Source organism: Pseudorca crassidens, chromosome 14 (genome assembly GCF_039906515.1).
Source record: "Pseudorca crassidens isolate mPseCra1 chromosome 14, mPseCra1.hap1, whole genome shotgun sequence".
NCBI classification, from domain to species: domain Eukaryota; kingdom Metazoa; phylum Chordata; class Mammalia; order Artiodactyla; family Delphinidae; genus Pseudorca; species Pseudorca crassidens.
In genome coordinates this window covers 91,074,880-91,095,764 of record NC_090309.1, presented here as the reverse complement: position 1 = coordinate 91,095,764, position 20,885 = coordinate 91,074,880, and the positions used below count along the sequence as shown (strand labels likewise).

Sequence of the window (20,885 nt, the reverse complement as noted above, 5' to 3'; positions counted from 1 at the left end):
CTCACTTTCAGTCTGTGTGTGTCCTTAGATCTGAAGTGAGTCTCTTGTAGGCAGCATGTACATGCGTCTTGTTTTTGTATCCATTCAGCCACTCTGTGTCTTTAGATTAGAACATTTATTCCATTTACATTTAAAGTAATTATTGATGGGTATGTACTTATTGACAGTTCGTTAATTATTTTTCTGGTTGTTTTGTAGTTCTCTTTTGTCCCTTTCTCCTTTTGCTCTTCGTTTGTGGTATGATGACTTGTCTTTAGTGTTATGTTTTGATTCCCTTCTCTTTTTTGTGTGTGTTTCTGAAGATTTTGGGTTTTGGTTACCATGAAGTTTATGTATATATCAACATATATATGTGTGTGTGTGTCAGTGTGTCTGTGTGTGAGAGTATGTGAGAGTGTGTGTCTGTGTGTATGAATGTCAGTGTGTGTCAGTGCGTGTGAGAGACTGTGTGCGTTGAGTGTGTTTGTGTGTGTGTCTGTGTGCATATGTGTGTGTTGTGTACTGTGTGTTGTGAGAGTGTCTGTGAGTGTGTGAGTGCATGTGTGTTGTGTAGTGTGTTGTGTGAGAGACTATGTGTGTGTGTTGTGAGAGTGTGTGTCTGTGAGTACGTGTGTGTGTGAGTGTGTGGTCTTGTGAGTGTGTTATTTTAAACTGAGGATCTCTTAAGTTGAATGCATTCTATCCACGCTGCACTTTCACTCCCTCCTGCTATGTTCAAGGTTTCTGACGTCATATTTTACATTCTTTTGTTCCGTGTATCCCTTAAGTACCTACTGTTGATATAGATGATTTTACTGCCTTTTAAAAATCTTCCTACTAGCTTTGTAATAGTTGATCTACTATCTTTACTGTATGCTTGCCTTTACCAGGGAGATTTTTCCTTTCATAATTTTCATTTCTGGTTGTGGTCTTTTCTTCTCCACTTAGTGAAATCCCTTTAACATGTCTTGTTAAGTGGTTTGGTGGTGCTGAACCCTTTCAGTTTTTGCTTGTCTGCAAAGCTTTTGATTTCTCCATCAAAGCTGAACGAGTGCCTTGCTGGATAGAATGTTCTTGTTCGTAGGTGTTTCCCTTTCGTCATTTTAAATATGTCCTGCCACTCCCTTCTGGCCTGCAGAGTTTCTGGGGATTCTCTTCTATGTTATTTGTTGCTTGTCTCTCACTGCTCTTAATATTCCCTAACTTTAATTTTTGCCATTTTAATTACAGTGTGTTTGGTGCGGTCCTCTTTGGGTTGATCCTGTTTGAGACTGTGCTTCCTGGACTTGGGATGTCTGTTTCCCTTCCCAGGTTAGGGAAGGTTTCAGCTGTTATTTCTCCAGTTATGTTCTGAGCCCTTTTCTCTCTCTCTCTTCTCCTCCTGAGACCCTTATCATCTGAATGTTAGTATGCTTGACGCTGTCCCAGATGCTGTCTTAAACTGTCCTCATTTTTTAAGGTTCTTTTTTCTGTTCAGCTCGGGTGATTTCCACTGTTCCGTCTTGCAGTTCACGGATGTGTTCCTCTGTATCATTTAGTCTACTGCTGATTCCTTCTAGTGTGTTTTCTGTTTGTTTTAGTATTCTGCAGCTCTGTTTGGTTCTTCTGTATATATTTTCTAACTCTTTGTTAAACTCCTCACTGTGTTCGTTCTCCTCCCGAGTTCTTTCAGCATCTTTATGATCATTACCTTGAACTCTTCATCAGGTAGACCGCTTATCTCCACTTTGCTTAGTTCTTCTTCTTGGGTTTATCTTATTCCTTCTTTGGAACATCTTCCTTTGCTGCCTCACTGTGCCTACTTCTCTATGTTTACTTGTGTGTATCAGGTGGGTCAGTTACTTTTCCCAGTCTTGGAGACATGGCCTTATGTAGGAGACATCCTGAGGGCTCAAGCAGCACACTCCCCTCTGGTCATCAGAGCTGTATGCTCTAGTGGTACCTCCGTGTGCGGGGTGTTTGGCTGACTGCCTGGGTACGGTCACAGGCTGGGCTGGTCCCTGGCCCTGTTGGCTGCCACGCCCTGCCTTGTGCAGAGGTTGCTGGAGGCTGATGGTGGGTCTGTGTCCCGATGCAACTAGGTGTAGGGCCTGGGGGTGCCGAGGGCTGGTCCAGGCCTGTTTGTGGCACAAGATCCCTTGGCGGGACCCAGTGCTGGTGCTGGCTTTCTGGTGGGTGGGCCTGGGTCCCCACAGGATTGGCTGCTCAGCCTGGAGGGTCCCAGGACTGGTGCCGACTGGCTGGTGGCTGGAGCTGGGACCTGGCACCAATAGACTACAGGGAAGACTCCACAATGGCACTCAGCAGCACCAGTGTTCTCGTGGTCGAACGTGCTCCCAAAGAAGCTGAGGCCACCTTCCCCATCCCCAGGTGAGCTCCAGCCTCCCTGGAGACTCGCCAAGATCAGCAGGTGGGTCTGGCCCAGCCTCCAGAGGGACGGACGCCACACACAGCAGGTCACTGTGTCTTGGGCCAGCACAGCACCTGCTCACCGAGGATTCTGCTCCCCACTTACCTGGATGACATCAGCTTCCCAGCCTCACTTCCCCAAAGGGTGCAGAGACTCATATGGGGAGAGAGACTCTTTACAAAGGAAATGTCCTCTTCAGTAAGTTACCCATCGGGCTTCCCTGGTGGCGCAGTGGTTGGGAATCCGCCTGCCAATGCAGGGGATGTGGGTTCATGCCCTGGTCCGGGAAGATCCCACATGCCGCAGAGCGGCTGGGCCCGTGAGCCATGGCCGCTGAGCCTGCACGACCGGAGCCTGTGCTCTGCAGCGGGAGAGGCCACGACGGTGAGAGACCAGTTCCAAAAAAAAAAAAAAGTTACCCATCTTCCTGCCTCAAGTATTCCTTAGTTTTAACTTTCCCCAAAGGCATTACATAAGGACATGGAAAACGCACCCCCGAAGTGCTATGACAGGAGGAAACGTCTCCTGAAGTAGAACTTGCAGAAGGCGTGGCCCCTGCCGGGGGTGGAGAGCTCACCCGCAGCTTCTCGCTAGCGAGCCTGGCGGCGCCCGACATCACCCAGCACTGCGTTAGGGTCTGTTCACCTAGCTTAGAATTTGACTGACGAGCACCCACAGAAGCCTTTGCTCACCCGTCTGGTGCTCACACTTACAAGCACTGCTGTGAGCTACACAGGTACTGATCACCTGATCTTCACAAAACCCGAGCATGCTGGCGCCACCGTCACCCCTTTGTTTAGGGGATGAAGTGCAAGCAGCCCACCCGCACGGACCACCTGCCTGTCTTCCGGGGCGGCCCCTGGTGCCTGAACCCCCTGCGCTGTTCAGCCACCCACTGACCCGCCCGAAGCGCCCTCCCTGGATGCCCTGCCGGCGTGGGAGCCCCGCTCGGAGGGAACGCGCGGCAGGACGCACACCTGCCCGGCCCGGGGTCTGCAGACAGATCACGTTTCTCAGAAAAGCACGGTCTTCGGAGAGTGTCCCTGGTAACAGAGCCTCACGTCAGGAGAGGGCTGAGCTCACGGGGGTGGGAGTGAAGGGGACGTGCCCCCGGCCTTCCCGCTCCGAGCCCAAGTGCAGGACACACAAGGCGATGGACACTCGCCCCAGAAGCGGTTCAGAACACGGTCCTCCCGGGGCTCCCGAGACGCAGTTCTCACGTGACACCAGCACCGGGTCCCTGCCCAACGCGGAGCCTCAAGCGGCAGCTCCGGGGAAATCAAAGCCGCCTCTAGCTTCTCCCTCCGCGCCTCCCCTCAGGGCGGTGGCGCGTTCTGATCCACCTTCATGAACAGAAACCTGGGTCCCACCGTTGAAGGTCGTGACTACTCCTGCCCACTTCCCACTACGTGTGCCCGCGGGAGAGGAGCCGGGTTGCTGGAGCATCAGTCCTCGCGTCCCAGACGGCGTGCAGCGCTGACGTCACGTGAGCATGCAGCACTGACGTCACGTGAGCGTGCAGAGCTGACGTCACGTGAGCACTCGTCTTCACGGGGACGCGCACGGCTCGGCGCTGCTAAGTGGCCCCCGTCACTTGCTCTGCCGCCGCCGTCTTGCGAGGACCCCTGTCAGGTTGGGTCGGGGCCTCCCTCCTCCAGGGTGACCTCATGCTCACCTGACCCCATGCGCCGAGCTGGACGAGGCCCCCAGCCCTGCCAGTGCTGTTGGGGGGCCGAGTCAGGAACGCCTCCAGGCTGTCCGTGGGAACCACGTGGCCAATGCCCATCGCTGCCCAGCAGGAAAGGGAGCCCTGCGTCTCCAGAGGCCAAGCGGGAAACCCGGCTACAGGGCGGCTCCCTCCCCTGAGGAAGATGCGTCCAAGAAAGTCGGGCGGAACAGAGGATTTAGAACAGATGAAGGGTCTCGAAATTCAAAACCAGCCAGGTGTCGATCGACAGTCACTGCTCCTGCCAAGAACCTGGAAGATCTGGAATGAACGGAGACGACCACAGACGCCAACGTGAGGCCCATAGGTCAGAAGCGTCCACAGGTGCTTTCCAGCAGCCCCGATAACCGCACTTCCAAAACAAGAGCCAACACGTTGAAACAGATGGAGACTGGAAAGTCTCAGCAAAGCGATCAAGGCGGTGAGTTACAGAGCAGACACAGGGAAGCTTCAGGGCGAAAAGCAGGACCGCTGGAGGCAAGGCTCAGGGAGTAAAGGGGCGGACAGGGGATGAAGCCCCCGTGTCATCGGAGTCCCCACAGAGGAGACCCAGGGCGGGGCTGAAAAGACACAGGGACTGACACTCCCCAGAGCCAGCAAGTCACAAGCCTGCGGGTTCAGGGAACAGGGCACTGCCACGTCTTCCTGTCCAGACCGATGGTGAGGTTCCTCGCTGAGTGGAGCGCTTTACCTGCAGGTTAACCTCAGGGTTGTAACTACTGTGCTCCCGGGACCTCAGGGTTCACCTTCCTGCAGTCACACCTGATGTTAAGAGCGGTGCCCAGACAGTAGAGCACAGGCCTGTGCGTTTCTGTGCTTTTGCCCGACGTGGCTGGAAGTGTGGACGTGCGCCCGCGGCCTGTGTGCACGTGCGTGTGCTTGTGTGTGCACATGTGTGTATGTGCCTGCGTGTGCCCGCGTCCTCACAGCGCTGGTCCCTGGAAACCAGGCGGCCCGTGGAGTTTGGTTCGGGCCCACAGAAGTTCACGTGACAGCTGAGGCCGCCCTACCTGAACCAGCCCCAGAGGGTGGGATGCTGGCCCCTCACAGCAATCTGCCACCTGTGAGGGGTCCTCGGTCCTTGGTTTGGGTTTTGGTGACGTCGCTGCTGCCGTTTTTTCTGTCCTTTGTTCTCGTTTTACAACAAACTCCTCTCGGACGGTTTCCCAAGAACAGCCGGGTCTAGGTTCTCCTGGACACACTTCCAGCCTGACCTGTCCGGAGGCAATTTGTAGGAGCAAAACAATACCCCCCATTTGTGCAACAGGGATGGTCCTTCTGGAATGAGTCCCAACAGGGATTTACTGATCTGGGATGTGTTTCAAAGAGGCTTCAGTGAATGGAACTCTGTGTCCTCTGCTGGTTTATTTCTAGTTAGAGTGACGCCCATGCAGGTGGTCCAACTTCTACAATTTGCTGACAGACCAAAAGCTAGGGACGCTGCCCGTGGGAGCCGTGTCCCAGGATTCGTGTGACCGCGGGCCTCCAGGTTCCCTAGAGGTGGTTGACACGTTAACACCTTTAAAAAAATAGGTTTTGACTGGGGGAAGTATTGTGACTACCTGATTAATGTTAAACCTCATCATTGAAGAATGTTTGCTCACAGTTAATACTTTTTTCTAGTCCAAAACGTACATGTGCAGCTGGCAAGGAGACGCTCTGTGCTTCACGGTGGACTTCGCTCTGGGATTCACCTGCTTTGACAGCAAGACAAAGGTAAGGGCCAAGCATCTGGTGGTCGGCGCCCATCAGCGGTGCGTTTGTTACATTTCAGGGCCACTAACACCTGTGTGCGTCTCAGCCATCACCAGCCCCGACAGTCTCGTGTCCTGTGCAAGTTATGCTTCGTGGTGGACCTTCTCTCTGAAAGCTCAGGGTCCCAGGACCTCACAAGCCCCAGAGCCGGGCAGGGCTGATACCACACCACGTGGTGCCCGTGGGCAGGTGCCCAGGGGTCTGGAGTGGGGAGGGGGAGGTCGGCAGGGCTGTACCACTCAGGGGGAGGACCCTCCGCACCGACTGAGCCCTTTGGGGAGACGCCTTACCCCTGCTGGACCTAACACCTCACCTGGGTTGTTAGGTTGGGGGGTCGACACCTTGGTTGGGGGGTCAACGCCCCACACCTGGTGGGGCTGACCAGGTGCTGATTCCACACCTGTGAGCTGCGACGGGATTTCAGTTTTACTGGACATTGAACAACCAGCGTGAGGGATGGGAAATGAGACCCACTCCCATCAGCATCTCGAAGGGGCCTGGGTGTTCACCCAACCACACAAGTGCTGAGAATTTTGTTGCAAACATGAAGCCAGTATTTTGTCCTTCGATATTTTTAAAATCCACTGTCTGCTAATTAGGAGCAGAGGTGAGGGGAGAGCACCGGTGTGATGGGAAGAGGAGTGAGACCTGCCAGGGACACGGAAATGTCGGCTTGGAAGGGAGTTGCTACCAGCATCCAGTGGGGAGGGGAGAGCGATGAGGTCAGACATCCGCAATGTGCGGGGCGGCCCCGCAGAGCGAGCAGGGAACCCCGTTCTGGGCAGGAGTCCACACCCGTCACAGAATTCTGGGCCGGAAACCCACTGTGCTCTTGTCACTTCCCTTCCTCCCAGGAAGATGGTTAGATGTTTCCCCAGTAGGGGTCCACCGACCGTTTATAATGACGAGAGGTCTGCTTGCATAAAACTGGAGTTGAGAAGGCTCTCCTGTCTGCCATCCGACATCAAGGTCACAGAGGGGACCAAGGCTCCCGACCCCGTGCGGGCATCCTCCCACGTACCTGGTCCACCCACGGTTCCCACCAGCTCGGGCTCCATGACTCGCTGTTCATGCTGTTTGGCCTTTAGCCAGACATGCACGACCTCCTTCCACGTGTCCTCGGAGACAGGGAGGTGACAGAGCACCTCCCCCAGAGAAGGGAGAAGCCCTGAACACAGTCGTTAACCAGCAACTCTGATTTATAACGTCTGTTTCTTGCTTTGTGGTTCAAGGAATCCCATGTGTCAGGACATCTAAACCGAGACTTTCCAGAGTTCACCTTCAGGGTGCGTTTCTGAAGCCAGTACCCATTCCCCGGCTGCTCCGGGCTCTGTGCAGGCCCGCCTGCTCAGTCCAGGAGCAAAGCCTCCACCCCTTGTCAGCTTTCCCGTGCGCAGGTTGTTCCCAGCCGGCAGGTCTGGTTCTTTGGTCACGGTTGGCATAATAGCCGGCGCCCAGTGAGCTGGCCGGGGTCACCGTGTCTCCCGCGGGGTCCCCGCTGTGTGGCCTCACTCTGTCGGGGCCACACCGCACCCACCCCCCGGGGCCAGGCCAGGCCGGGGAGGGGTGTAAGTGATAAGTGAGAGGTCGGGAGCGAGTGCCTGGCACTCTCTCTTCCGGGGACCCCAAGGCCCAGACGCTGATGTTCCCAAGGCGCCCGCAGAAGAGCCCGCTGGCACGGCGCCGAGGACGGGAAGCCGCTTCCCTAAAGGCCCCACGTCCCTCAGGCCTGCAGCCTGTGCAGCCGGGTTAGGTCTGGCCGCGTCAGAGGGGCTCCCCCGAAGCCGCTGGGGGGGTCTGGGGAGCCCGTGGGTGGCCTGCGACGCCCACACCCTCTCTCCTACCTGCCCACTGAGCTCCCCTGCCTCCCTGGCTGCCGCGGGTCTTTCTGTCTTTAGGGCCTCACCCTGTGCGTGGCCCGCTGTTTCCTGGCGGCGGGCAGGCAGGTCCAGGCCCGGGGCCCTTGGGAGACTTCCCAGCCCTGAACCCCGCACGTTTCCCCACTTCGTCCTCACACTAATCGAATAAGACTTGAAACAGGCACGCTATGTTCTTACCGCTGTGCACGGCCGGGCTGCCGTGTTAAATGTCCTGGTAACCGAACCGCGTAACTCGACGAAGCTCTCCTAGTTGAAATAGTATTTATGGGTGGCCCTGCCTGCCTCGCTCTGCCCAACATGCGGGGCTGCCCCGTGGCCCCCCCTGGTGGAGAGCGAGCGGCTTCTGCAGCCGCTGGGCTTGCGGGAGGCGTGGGCAGCTGCGGCTGTTCCCGGCCAGCACAGTCAGGGCCGAGCCCCGCCTGGAGCACGCCCGCCGCAGGTTCCGGGCACCGCAGGCTCTGCGTCCCTGCCGCGCTCAGCGGAGCCCTCTCCCACTCGCGTCCGGTCCACTCTTGTTCAGTCACGTTTTCACAAAGTTCCAACTAAGCCTTCTTTTTGCTCATCCGACCCTCTGGTTCAGACTCCAGAACCCTCTCCTGACCTGTTCCCCTTTGAAGGTGAACTCTTGACTCCACATTTTTCTTGTGATTACTTCTTTATTTCAAGAAGTTCTGGCCTAATACTTATACATTTATTTACACAGTAAACAGTAGACAGTAATGGAAAATGAAACCAAAAACTGACAAAGGAAAAAGGAAGGTTATTCCGGAGGCTTGTTTCATGGATTCCTTTTGAAATTTTATTTTCAGAACTTACAATATTTGAATTAGTTTTGAAAAGCAAAGCTTTCTCAACCTAACAGTGAAGAGTATACCAGTGGGTTGTAAATATATAAAATAGTTATACTTTTACTTCATTTGATGTGTCTGCAGTCTTTTAATGTAGGATGACATTTGCAAGTCCAATACTAATAGGATTTCAGTATTTCTAGATTGATATGAAATAATTATGAAAATAATTAAATAATTACTGAATATGAAATAATTATGAACATTATGAAAATGAGGTATTCTCCATATGCCCTTTATGTAAGTCATCATGGAAAAATTTGGAGGCCCCGAAATATTTAGATTGGGATTTATCACGCTTATTTTCACAAGATAATTAGCACTCCTGTACCACATTACACTGTTAGATCAGACCGTTTGTGTATGATGTGTGGGTAAAGCTAAATACACAACGTAGCAGTGCTACTTACTAACCAAATGCTTTAAAAAAGCCCCTAGAGGGCTTCCCTGGTGGCGCAGTGGTTGAGAGTCCGCCTGCCGATGCAGGGGACACGGGTTCGTGCCCCGGTCCGGGAAGATCCCACATGCCGCGGAGCGGCTGGGCCCGTGAGCCATGGCCGCTGAGCCTGCGCGTCCGGAGCCTGTGCTCCGCAACGGGAGAGGCCACAACATGACAGTGAGAGGCCCATGTACCGCCAAAAACAAAAAAAAGCCCCTAGAATTGGATAACAGCCCACATTTTGATGCTGGGCACCTGCTTGGCACTCACCCCAGAAGCACGCATGAGGTCACGTTTCTTAACTCCCCACCCCTGTGCCTGGCAGAGGAGGGCTGGGCAGTTATTCCCAAGCATGACTTCATTCACCATCAATTCTCCTTTTCAACATTGATAAAGATGAGTTAAGCTGAGAAGATCTGAAATCACAGGGGAGAAGAAATACGTTTGACCTGGAAATTTTTTCTGCACTTACAAAGTAAGTAAGAAGATCATTATCTAATATTTTTAAATTTCCAAACTACTTTTAAAATATTAAGCCAGAATGAACTAGAACTCCATCTTTGGTGGCCCCCGCACTTCCACGATAGAAATGAAGTACATCTCTGCCCATTTCCAAACTGACCTATTTTGCATTGATCCCTCTGGTTTAGGGCCAACCAATGCCCCATCTGCGCTGTAATTAAGCAGAAGTGGGAGAGGACGTAACAAGACTTAGAAAACTGCGTGTGGACCTCAGACCACACGTGGACGGGGCCACGGACCAGCCCCTCCTCCGGGCTGCGTGTCCTCCACGGGCCGCGGACTCTGCTGCTGCCCGTGTGCACGGCATCAAATGTTTGGGACCTGGAAACAAAGGGAATTTCTCTCCATGTTTACTTATTACTTGGGGCATTCGCCTTGCCTCTAAATGTCAACGTGCATCCACATTTTCTTGTTACTTTCTGATGGTCCCCGTGCACAGCAGAAAACTGACATCTCTGTATCGGGGGGTGGGGGGTGGTCCTCGTCATGGGCCTCAGCCCCTACGTCACCCGCTTGTTAGGCTGAAACTTGACGATGCTGCAGGGCTGAGCTGAGACCGAGGTGGAAGAACAGAAAGAATAGTTTTGGGGAAAAAACTGGGAGTTGACTTTCCCATAGGAGGGGAAATGAAGAGTTGGCTTGGGCCTGACTGGAGGAGTGAAGAGTGGTTCCACAGGACCGCCCAGGAAAATGCCAACTGGTGAATCTGCTCTAGTGCCTCATCCTTTTCTCATAAAGTCTCTGGAACCGCTGGTTGGGTTATTTGTTGAATGTTTTTATAATTATCAGTTTATTATCAATTTATGTCAATTATCCACTATCAGTGTGTAATAATAATTAAAATAATTCAGATTTGCTACAGAGGAAGGTTATCATCATTAACCCCCTGCAGAGTCATAAAAATAAAACATAAACGTTAGCATGTTTCCTGTAACACTCGCTTAACTGTAAAACTGTTCTTCAATTACTGAAACTCTGGAAAGACATTTTCTGTCTTCCAAGATTGAGTTCTAGAGATCAGGGTTCCCTCCAGCCTTCAGATGGCTGGCGGGGAGACCCAGTGCCCCTCCAAACACATCCCGAGGCTGCTGCACCAGCCAGGACATGGCTGGGCTTAGCGGTCAGTCAAGGTGGCATCTCTGAGCTGTGAGTGGACAGCGTGTCAGGTTCTGGCCTGGAAAGTCCAGTCGCACAGCAAAGCTCAGAGTCCTCAAGTTAGACTGTTACCTGGAACCACTTGTAGATAAAATGTGGAGAAAGGTCATCCATAATGGCAATGGGAATTCTTTTTTTAAATAAAAATTACCGTTTATAGGTACTTAGAAGTTGAGAAGGAGTTCCGAGAGGCCACCATTAGTGACTTGAAGACTCCTGATTGCGGGAAGGGAAGGGGGCCGCCCCCGAAGGCTGTCCTCCAGCTCCCACATTTAGGACATCTTACTTCACCGCAGATGGGCCACCACGTGACACGAGTGCATGATTTTAAGCAAAGGAGCTGTGTGTGTACGTCTCACAAGCTGCATTTCCCTCATATCACCTTGCAGGACAGTTTCAGTGTAAAAATAACGTACCAAACAGCTAACAATGATGCAGCTGAAGGACTTCATTGTAAGGACCGCTGTGGATTCTTTAAACGATAAGCAGGGCTTTCACGGAGGGGTTGCTGCACTGTTTTGTCTATACTATTTTTTTCCAATATATCCTGCCCGTAGTTTCCTCTATTATTGACAGATTACATTAGTATGGTACATTTGTAACTATTAGTGGACCAAATTGATAAATTATCGTGAATGGAAGTCCACACTTTATTCAGATTTCCTTAGTTTCCACCTCACGCCCCTCTTCTCTTCCCACATCGCATCCAGGGTACCGTATAGCATTTAGTTGCCATGTCGCTGGGTCCTCTTGACTGTGACAGCTTCTCACACTTCCTGGTACCTGATGAGCTTGACAGTTCTGAAGAGCAGTGCTTAGGTGTTCAGTATTTTGTAGAATTTGCCCCTCTGTTGGGATTTGCCTGGTGGTTTTCTCAGGATTAGAATGAATATTATTAATTTTTACCTTTATCGAAATTATACGTGTACAAAGTGTTAAAAGGCTTATTAGTACTAACAGATGTGTCATGGAAAAGCAGTCCTCTGAACTGCCCCTTATCACTCTCCCGCCCCACGGCCCCCTCCGTCCACAATTTTAGCTGTTTCCCCGCACTTGCTGCCCTGTTTCTAAGTCCTGTTGCTCATCTTGCCTTTTTTTTTTTTTGACAGCCGCTTATGATACCATGTAAATGATGGTTGGGTAGGTTATTCCTAGAATCTTATGACCACTGAGCTGTTCTTCTTCATAAGCAAATTTGAACACCAGATGATGTTCTCAGAGCAGTCCCGGTCTCGCTTATTTGGTGAGGAATTTCGCAAACCATTATATGCTATCAGATGCCTCCGGCTCCTCCCGATACACGCCCTTGTGATCACAGGTTCCTGGCAGGACAGCTGGAGGGTGGGTAGTTTTAAAGGCAGGTGAGATTTGGGCTGTTTCCACAAAGTCCTTGAGGCTGAAATCACAGCCGTCTTTCCCTGCCCTCCAAGGGCAAGCGGGGGCGACGCCCTGGGAGAGGGGAGCTGCCCGGGAGGGGGGGGTTGCAGGCGGCCTGAGAGCTCTCCCCGCCGCCGCCGGTCTCACCGGTGCCGGGCCCTCCTGGCTGGGCTGTGCTGTTGCTGTGGTTTGTCCTCTGGCTTATCTCGTGGGCCAGCAGCCCTCCTGCAGCCTCGGCTACCGCAGTGCTGATGGAAGCGGCTTCTAGCGGCTTCATCCTGGGTGGGTCCAGTGACTCTGACCTGAGAGGGCCCTGGTGCCCGAGTGGGGACTTAGCGTGACAGTGCAAGCACTGGAGTCACTGTTCCCCGAGACCCCACGGGGTTCCAACTCCTTGGCATCGAGAAGGAACATACGTGGTGACACTTGACCGCGAGCTGCAGGGCCTCTGTTCCGCTGCAAGATTCAATATAAAAGAAACATGTGCCAGGAGCCTCGAGGCCAGTGCGAGTATGAACACACGGGCCGAGGAGCTGATGAGATGACAGCGCCTCTGAAACTCTGCCCACGTCCCAGCCTCTTGGCCTTTTGTGATACTTAGAGAAACGTATGTTCATTATTTCAAAATAAATGCTTTTAATACAGACTTATAGCTTGCTAAAAAATAATGCTGTCCTCTCTTGGGATTCTTTCTGGGAAGATAAAGATTTATTACCATAACGAGTCTATAATTAAAGGCTATCTTTTATAAAAGGCAGCCGTTAAGTCTTTATTTGCTGCCATTAAGTCTTTCTTTTTTAATTGAAGAGTAAGTGTTTATAGAGCACACATCATCTCTGAAGTACCTTAGCAAACATGAAGCAATTGTTGCACTAGTATTAAGAGGTAATAGCACCTACGTTTTTCAGCTTGGCTCAGGAGAAGCCAACATTGAGTGATTGGAACTTAGCCTGAGGAGGGGGCGGCAGAAAGGTTTTCATTTTCTCTGCACTGCTGACCGCGTCTCATGTACTCTGTGTAGCCAGACCTGGCCCTTGGAGTGGATTCTTTTAAGCTTTACAAGAAGGAAAGGGAGCAAAGCGCTTATGATGCTTTTAAACGTTAAGGAAAACCCAGGAGCAAGGCGGTGCGGGTAGCATGGGATTGAAGAGGAGACCACAGGGGCCTGGGCGCTCGGGCACCAGGACAGCCTCCTTGACGGGAGGGACCCCCAGGAAGTCTGGTGGTTTGAGGGGGTCAGTCTCTTATACTCGGAAAGAGAGGGTGGAGATTCTCAGTCACCACGTGCTCAGTGTACATAAGATAACGGAGAAAATGTCTGCATTTATTTAAATAGATGATTTAACATATTGACAGATGTTAATGAAAGAAGTGAGCTCTTGTGTCTAAACCACTAGATAATTGCCTTCCTTTACAGAATGTGCTCTGGAGGTTTAAATTCTCTCAGCTGAAAGGATCTTCAGATGATGGGAAAGCTCGGGTGAAGCTGCTGTTTCAGAATCCGGACACCAAGCAGATCGAGATGAAGGTAGGAGCTCACCCACCTGAGCCCAGCCTCACCCGAGGAACCAAGCGTCCGAGGGTGGAGGGAAAATAATCAGAATTGGAGTGGGAACCCTCCTCAGAGATCAGCAAGGATGTCACAGGAGCCCGTAGTATGTCTCCTGTTAGAGGCTTTAATGTCCTAAAATCGTAAAATCATCGAAACATTATTTGATTCCACTGAAAGTCACAACTTGCTTAGTCAGTATTAGCAGAAAACAATATTTAAAAATACAGGGGAAGTCGATCCTTAGAGGAAGAGTTTTACCACCCGCCTTAAGTGATGGATTGTCTGTGGTACCAGGAGCAAACTGCTCTGTTAATTCAGAGGATCTCGACATAACTTACAAAGTCACTGCATTGAACCGTCATTTTACTATGAGCAACTGTTGATGTTTTCCTTACTTTATGTATAACTGTGTTGTCAACAACCCAGTTTTAATATAAACTAAAGACAAACTGAAGGGTAAGTTCCATACACAAAACCAAAAGAAAGAGAAGACAAAAATGCAAAACCTGCAAACACATATTGTTTGGAAACTGACTGTCAGCACTTTGCACGCACTTTTTGATGAAATTCATCAGAGGGACACAGCTCACGTGACATTGTTATACCCGAATACTGTGTCAATTTTTAACCTCTTCACTGAGGTTAATGAGATAGTGCACCACATCTACTTTTTTTTTTTTAACCACATCTACTTTTTAAGTAAAACTGAGATTGTGCAGAAACGCTTGACATTATTCTATTTAGGGAGTGGATGAAATCAAATCAGACTGTAACCACTGTCAAGGCTTTTGGGTCTGGAGGTGTACAACAGGGCAGCCAATGGGACGGTGATGCTGGCAGGGACACGGGTCCCTGGGCTGTGATGGAGACGTGGCCACTCTCAGTCACGCCACCCTGAGCGGAGTCCAGTGGACATTGCCACCAGCAGAGGGGGGTCCAAGGAGAGCGGGGAGAGGGAGGGAGGCTGGAAGTGATTGTTGGTACTTGATCTGCATGGATGCGGCTAACACAGCAGGTCCTCCTCTGCTGACGCATTGATTGGCCCTTCACCCTAGGGACTGCGGCCGGGAGGGGCCCCAGGACCCCTTCCAGGCTCAGGTCCTATGCCATCCGTGTGAGCCGGGGGGCCACTTAGGAAGCTAGCCCCCCGGTGCGCCTTGGGTTCCTGTGCTCACGGGTTCCAGGGACTTTGCAGAGCACCTGATGTCCCAGGACACGGTCACGTGGCACCTGGATTCCCTTTTCACAGGGACTCCTGTTGCATTCGATTTAAAAGTTTTTATTTTTTGATGTTTAGTCAACTCTTGGTTATCTGTGTTGGTAAAGGGAGTAGGGGCATTGGATGGTCTAAACCAGACAGTCTGAAACAGGTGACGTAAACTTTGGGGCGTGTGTACTGAAGCAGACTCGGTTTCCTTGTGGCCCTCAGTTTAGGCAGCTTCAGTTTCCATTTTCAGGCAAAGAGAAAGTTCTAGAAAGTCGTGGAGGCCACAGGGGCGGATACAGGATTTGCAGAATTGAAGCTTAAACAGTCTGCAGGTGTCTCTTTATGAAAAAATATACAAAATTGCAAATGCGGTAAGCTAACTAGACACAGAAATGAGTGTGAGACACATCACACCTCCCAGGAGACCCAAACTGAACCCATGTCCACGTGAACCCTCCCCCCAGATCCCAGGACCTCCGGCAGCCCCCCCGTGCCTCCCCTCCGGGACCGTGGGGTGCGAGAGAGTAGGGCAGAGGAGGGCCGGGGTCTCAGCAGGTAGCACAACGACCAGGGGCCCCTTGCTCAGGCCCCTCCCGGGGCCTTGCAAGTGGGGATGAAACGGGACAAAAGTAGTTTCCATGTTGTCACACGGAGCAGGAAACGTGCACGTGGAGAGCCTCTAATAAGCACGGGCGGCGGTTTGAAAAAACTGCTTCAGGCTGAGGTTCTGCGTTTATTACAGCTTGTGAGACAGAGGGAAGGTTGGAAACGCCAATCAGGAATCTAGAACCCGTGAGAACACCTGTAGCTACCGCTGGACTTAAACCAAGAGCCGGGCGCTGAATTCTGAATAGGACCCAGGGCTATGGCCAGTGGAAGGGAGAGTGGCATGATGTCCTCAGTGAACCGAGAGTTTCAGAGAAAACGATTCCTATTAATTGATTTTCGTTACGGGAGTGATAGTCGTGGAGCAGTTAACCTTTGAGTGTTTATTGAGACTCTTCATGGGATGTTTAACGATCGCCGCCTCAGGGATGAGCGTAAAGAGAAAATACATCCGAGGGAGGATTTCCGGGGCTTTGGGAGCACAGAGGGGAGGTTATTTTTTCTATCCATTATTTACAAAAACGTTGTGCAGTTCCGGGACGTGGGCTGAGCCCACAGTGAGGCCAATGGCCGGAGCTTTGGGGTTGCAGTCTTTTTTAAAGAAAGCATTTGTTTCCCTGTTTTCTACGTCTTTCTCCTAAATCAAGAGTGTAGCATAAAGAAGCTTTCTGAAATGAAGGACTTACTTGCCTACTGATCTACTTAGTAGGTTATAAGCGAATCACAGTTAAGTTGCAAGGACTGAATTCGGGGTCCACTGCAGGGAGGGATGGTGCCCTTCTACCCCCGACCCCTTTCCTATGCCCGTTGTTTGTATTTTACACGTTCCTCTATGATTTCATTTCTGCCTCTAGACTGAGCCGTCAAGGGCAGCTTTTCTTTAGCTTTTTATCTTCAGAACTTAGTAAATGTGTTTTAAATGAATAAATTAATGAAGAAAGAAAGAGCAAGTTAGTATTGAAAGAACTACCAGATACACTCACAAAAATTGTTATCAGTTTCCAAGGAAAAAATTGTTCCAATTATCGTGAAAATCCCCGACGACTACAGACCTCTGCACACGACGGTTTCCGGCGAGCCCAGTTGAGAATCTACAAGGCGGATGCTGGTCGTTGAAGGCAGCACACTGTGTGATGAAGAATTCTGTCTTTAGGAGGAACAGAGGCGGGTGTTCTTCACTCTGTGATGATCCGGGAGGATAAACTCCACTGGAAACTATGCGTCGGCGTCGTGAGTGGCGCAGACGGTCAGACGTGGACGGCGGGGGCTGAGCAGGGGTACATCACGCCGCTGCCGGCTTCAGCGAGTAACCGTGGTGGCGTCGGATTGTGGAGAGATGGTGGAGGGAGACAAGGCCAGGTTCCTCCTGAAGATGGAGTGAAGCGGGGCCTCGACAGAATAGGGGACACGTGAGTGCAGCCCCTTCCAAATATGGGTCTGAAATTGGCCTTAATCTGTTCTCCCGGAAGCTGGAACGGAGCAGAGCTTTCCTTTCTTTGCTCTTCTTTTCCCTTCCTCGCTCCCTTTCTTCCCTCCTTCCTCCCTCCCAGGTCCCCTGCGTGGTCGGTCAGTAAGGTGCCCCTCCAGGGAAGGCGCACCAGCCGCGTCCCGCTGCATCCAGGTTAGAGCCCAGCATCACCCGGCCGCCTCGCCGCTTCTCACCTGCTGGCCTCTGACGCCACTTCTCGGCTTTCTTCCTGGACGTTGTGCTTCCCGTAGACATTTGCTTGGAAAACATCGGTCAAAGGTTTGCTGTGTCCGAGGGTCTCTGTGCAAGGGTCGTCTTGGTTACGACACCTGCCTGGGGACCCACCCCTCCCTCCGAGCCTTCCTGGGCCGTCAGACCTTCACCGCGGCCGGCGGGCGGGGGGATCTTTTATCACACCCGTTACGTTACAAGCCGCCGCTGTGCTCAGTCCTTCCTAAGCACGACTGCCTCATCCCCACGACCAGCCCAGGAGAGAAGCGCTGGCATCACAATATATGTTCAATATGGTACAAAACAGATTGTTCAAGTCGGCATAAAGTTTACGTTAATTCACGTACAAGCCAGAACGACTTCCCCAGACCTCAGTACGTGAATGTTTCTTCCACCAAGAGAGTCACCCTGTCCTTGAAGCTTCGAAGCCAGGAATGGACTTCTCCTCTCCAGCTGTGCGAGTCCTAGGTGGCAGTACTTCCAATGCAGGCTGCTCTGTCTGCATATGGAAGATCAGTGGTCCAGCGTAGCCCGGCTGTGGAGTATCTTCTCTGGACCTCCTGGGTGACTTGCGGCAGCTTCTGCGTCACCTTGCACTTGAACCCTTCTCCCTGCCCGGCTCCACCCGCCACATGCCTGCTGGATGCCTCCAGGGCAGCTCAGCCCCAGCCAGCCCCTCCCCTCCACCCGCTCTGGGGCCCCAGCCGCCCCACTGGACGCGTCTCCTCCGGGGTTGATGAGGCCCGGGTGCCTCTGTGAGGTACCACCCTGCTCCCTGAGCTCCTCCAGGACGGCATCCCCTCCGCAGAGCCTCCGTCTTCGAGGGGCACACAGACCACCAGGAACCAAGGGGATGCGGCCTGAGAATCTGCTTTTCCAGGACGCTCCCAAGAGGTGCTGATGCCTCAGGACCGCTCGGTGTAAGAGCTAGTGCACTAGGCTTCTTCTGGAAGGTTTTGTCAGGAAACAGCGAGGGCCCATTGGACCAGTTTGTCCTGGATTTCGGTGCCAGTTCTGTGACTAGTCCGCCTCGTCACCTCGCAGAAGTTACTTAAACCCCTAAAGCCGCCATTTCCTCCTCTGGAAGATGAACTTGGCGCTTTACCCGGGGTGTCCTACTTCACTTCTGACCTTTGAGGCTGACGATGCTGTATTAACAGATGGCTGGAAGAGGACCGGCGTTGGCTGGGTACCGATGCTGTACCGGAAGCCACGCCTTCCCTCCACGCCTCCTGTGCTGGCCCGGCTCCGTCTGGGGCCGTGCGCATCACACCCCACGGGGAGCCACTCGGTGACGTTTCAGGAACTTTGCCAGCCTGTCATCAGTCCGTGGGGAGTGTTTACAAACACCACAGCCATCAGCAAATGCTGCAGAGTCCACAAGTGGGCCGCAGAGTCCACAGGTGGGAGACCCGTGTCGGATCCCCTCAGTGGGCCTGTCTCCACACTCAACGGCTGGGCCCCGAGCTGAGTTCCCTGCAGAATAACACGTGGTAGATTGTGTTCTGTGCGTGGTTATCCCTGCTAACTGTCAAATCCAGTTACACTCCTTGGGGGCATTTTCTAAGGGAAATTACGGCGCGTATTCACTTATCCTAGAGACCCGTTCATTTATTCAACAATCATCTCTTTCAAGTATAGCATTGATCGGCTTCCATGTTGAATCCTTTGGGAAGGGCAGTGGTTAAGGCTCCCCTTGAAATACAGTCTGTGTCTGAATTGCTACAGCTGAGTGGAAACTGGTCTCTTAAACGGTTACAGACTTTAAAATTTCCGCCTCGTGTACTTGGCCATTAGATGACAATTAGCGAAAACTAAAAGCCCAGGATGGCTACCGCTGCTCGGAAGGGCTGTCTGTCATCTCACAGACAGTTTTGGACACATGTCTGCCGTTTGCGCAGCAAGATGGAAATGGAGGTAGTGCCCTAAGGAAATGTGATTTCTGCACGAGGAGATGTATTGAGGACATCCGGGCAACGTTAACACTTACACGTTCATTGGAAGTGTCACCCTTGTGATAGATGGAACGTTCCTGAGAGTAAGGATCATAAAAGAAGAAAGGTTTTCTCAGGTTTGGGTGACCTCAGTCTTCATAGTTTGACGAGCCCAGTATAGACCCTCATGGCTTCCTGAGAGTTTCCGCTAATTAAGGAAAAGATCAAGGTGTTAAAACACTTAAAATTTGATAATTATGCCAAGCTGTAGATCATATTTAAAATCAGTGTTTCAGCCACCATGAAATGTTAAAAGACTTTATAAAAATCGAGGTCATTGGGACAAATAAATTGCAGAGGAAAGTAACTGGGTGACAGGGTTCAGTGGGTGAAACTCACAGAACATGAGATCGAACTTGCTGGCCACGTGCCCCAGCCTCTAGCTCACCTGCCGAGCACGCGGACACACACATCCATGTGCACGAACACTTACAGCACACGTGTGCACGCACGCACACAGGCACACATGCGTGCAGAGCGTACACACACGGGCACATAAGTACAGGGGCACGTGTGCACATACGTTCACACGTGCACAGGCGCACGTGCACACACACAGGGTGTAGCACGGTTCATTCTGCTAAACTGGGGACACGGTGAGCCCTGCTGTGTGAGAGCTCTGACAGGCTGCAGTGGAGGCCGGAGTCCCGACCTGGTGCTGCCGGTCAGGTGACTGAAAGCCCGGCACAGATGGAGTCAGGATGCGGAAGAGGACCTGAGCGCTGACCTGTGTTAGTTACAAGAAGATCACGAATTAAACCCAATCGTCAGGATATCCGTGCAAAAAACCCAGAAAGCCAGTGTGTTCATGTTTACAGCCGCCTTTCTTAGTTCGTGTGTATTTGTACTTAATTGAGTAACTTCCTTGTGGTTCTAAGAACATAGAATCTGTTAAATTTTCTGTCATGTGTTTTTCTAATATTTATAATATATAAGTACATTCTATTTCTTCTTGCAGGAGCTGGAGTTTCAGGATCTGACGGCTGTTCTGCACTGCATCCACTCCTTCATGGCGGCGAAGGTGGCCTCGGTGGATCCGGTATTTATAGACAGTCAGAGTATTGCCAGAAAGTACATGTATAGCAGCTGAGCAGTGCTTCTGTTGAGTGCTGAAATTTAAATTATTTTCTTAAGAAATGAATATTTCCTGCACAATATTGCGACTTTGTGTGATTTTATAATGATCCTATAGTTGTGATACCAATAAAACATGTCGCTAGTTTCCAGAGATGGGTCGGACTTGTTGCATCTGACAAGGAGCACAGCCTCCGCTCAGGGAGAGCTGTGGCTGAGGAAACTCGCCTTCCCTGTGAAGTAAGCCGCGTCACCACATCCTCCAGACACGTGGAGGCGTCAACAGCACACACGCTGCTAAGACCCACATCTCGTTTCCATTTCTGTTTCCTTACAGTCGAGGAGCCCCAGAGCTTCACCACTTTTATTTTCCCCAAGAATGGCAGGTTCTCCTTTGGTTCCACCATGGTTTATCCCAGGACATTGGGTATAGTTCTCTGTGCTGTACAGCAACTAGGGATGGTCCTGCTAAGTGACGTAAGTCCGAGAAAGACAAATATCATATGGTATCACTTACATGTGGAATCTTAACAGTGTTCCAAACGAACTTATTTACAAAACAGAAACAGACCCGCAGACGTAGAAAACAAACTACGGTTACCAAAGGGGAAAAGGTGGGTGGGAGGGGTAGATTGGGAGTTTGGGATTAACAGATACACACC

General features: G+C 51.6%; 1 protein-coding gene across 3 annotated transcripts in view; it reads left to right on the top strand.

The window, feature by feature from the left end:
- SNTG2 (syntrophin gamma 2) overlaps positions 1-20,362 on the top strand; it is a 196,142-nt gene extending 175,780 nt beyond the window's left edge. For all 3 annotated transcript variants that reach the window (XM_067703830.1, XM_067703829.1, XM_067703828.1), the window contains 3 exons: positions 5,739-5,831; positions 13,509-13,619; positions 20,108-20,362. In XM_067703830.1, the coding sequence (XP_067559931.1) occupies positions 5,739-5,831; positions 13,509-13,619; positions 20,108-20,239 (336 nt within the window). In that variant the 3' untranslated portion in view covers positions 20,240-20,362. The remainder of the gene's footprint in view (positions 1-5,738; positions 5,832-13,508; positions 13,620-20,107) is intronic.
- Positions 20,363-20,885: the final 523 nt, after the last annotated feature.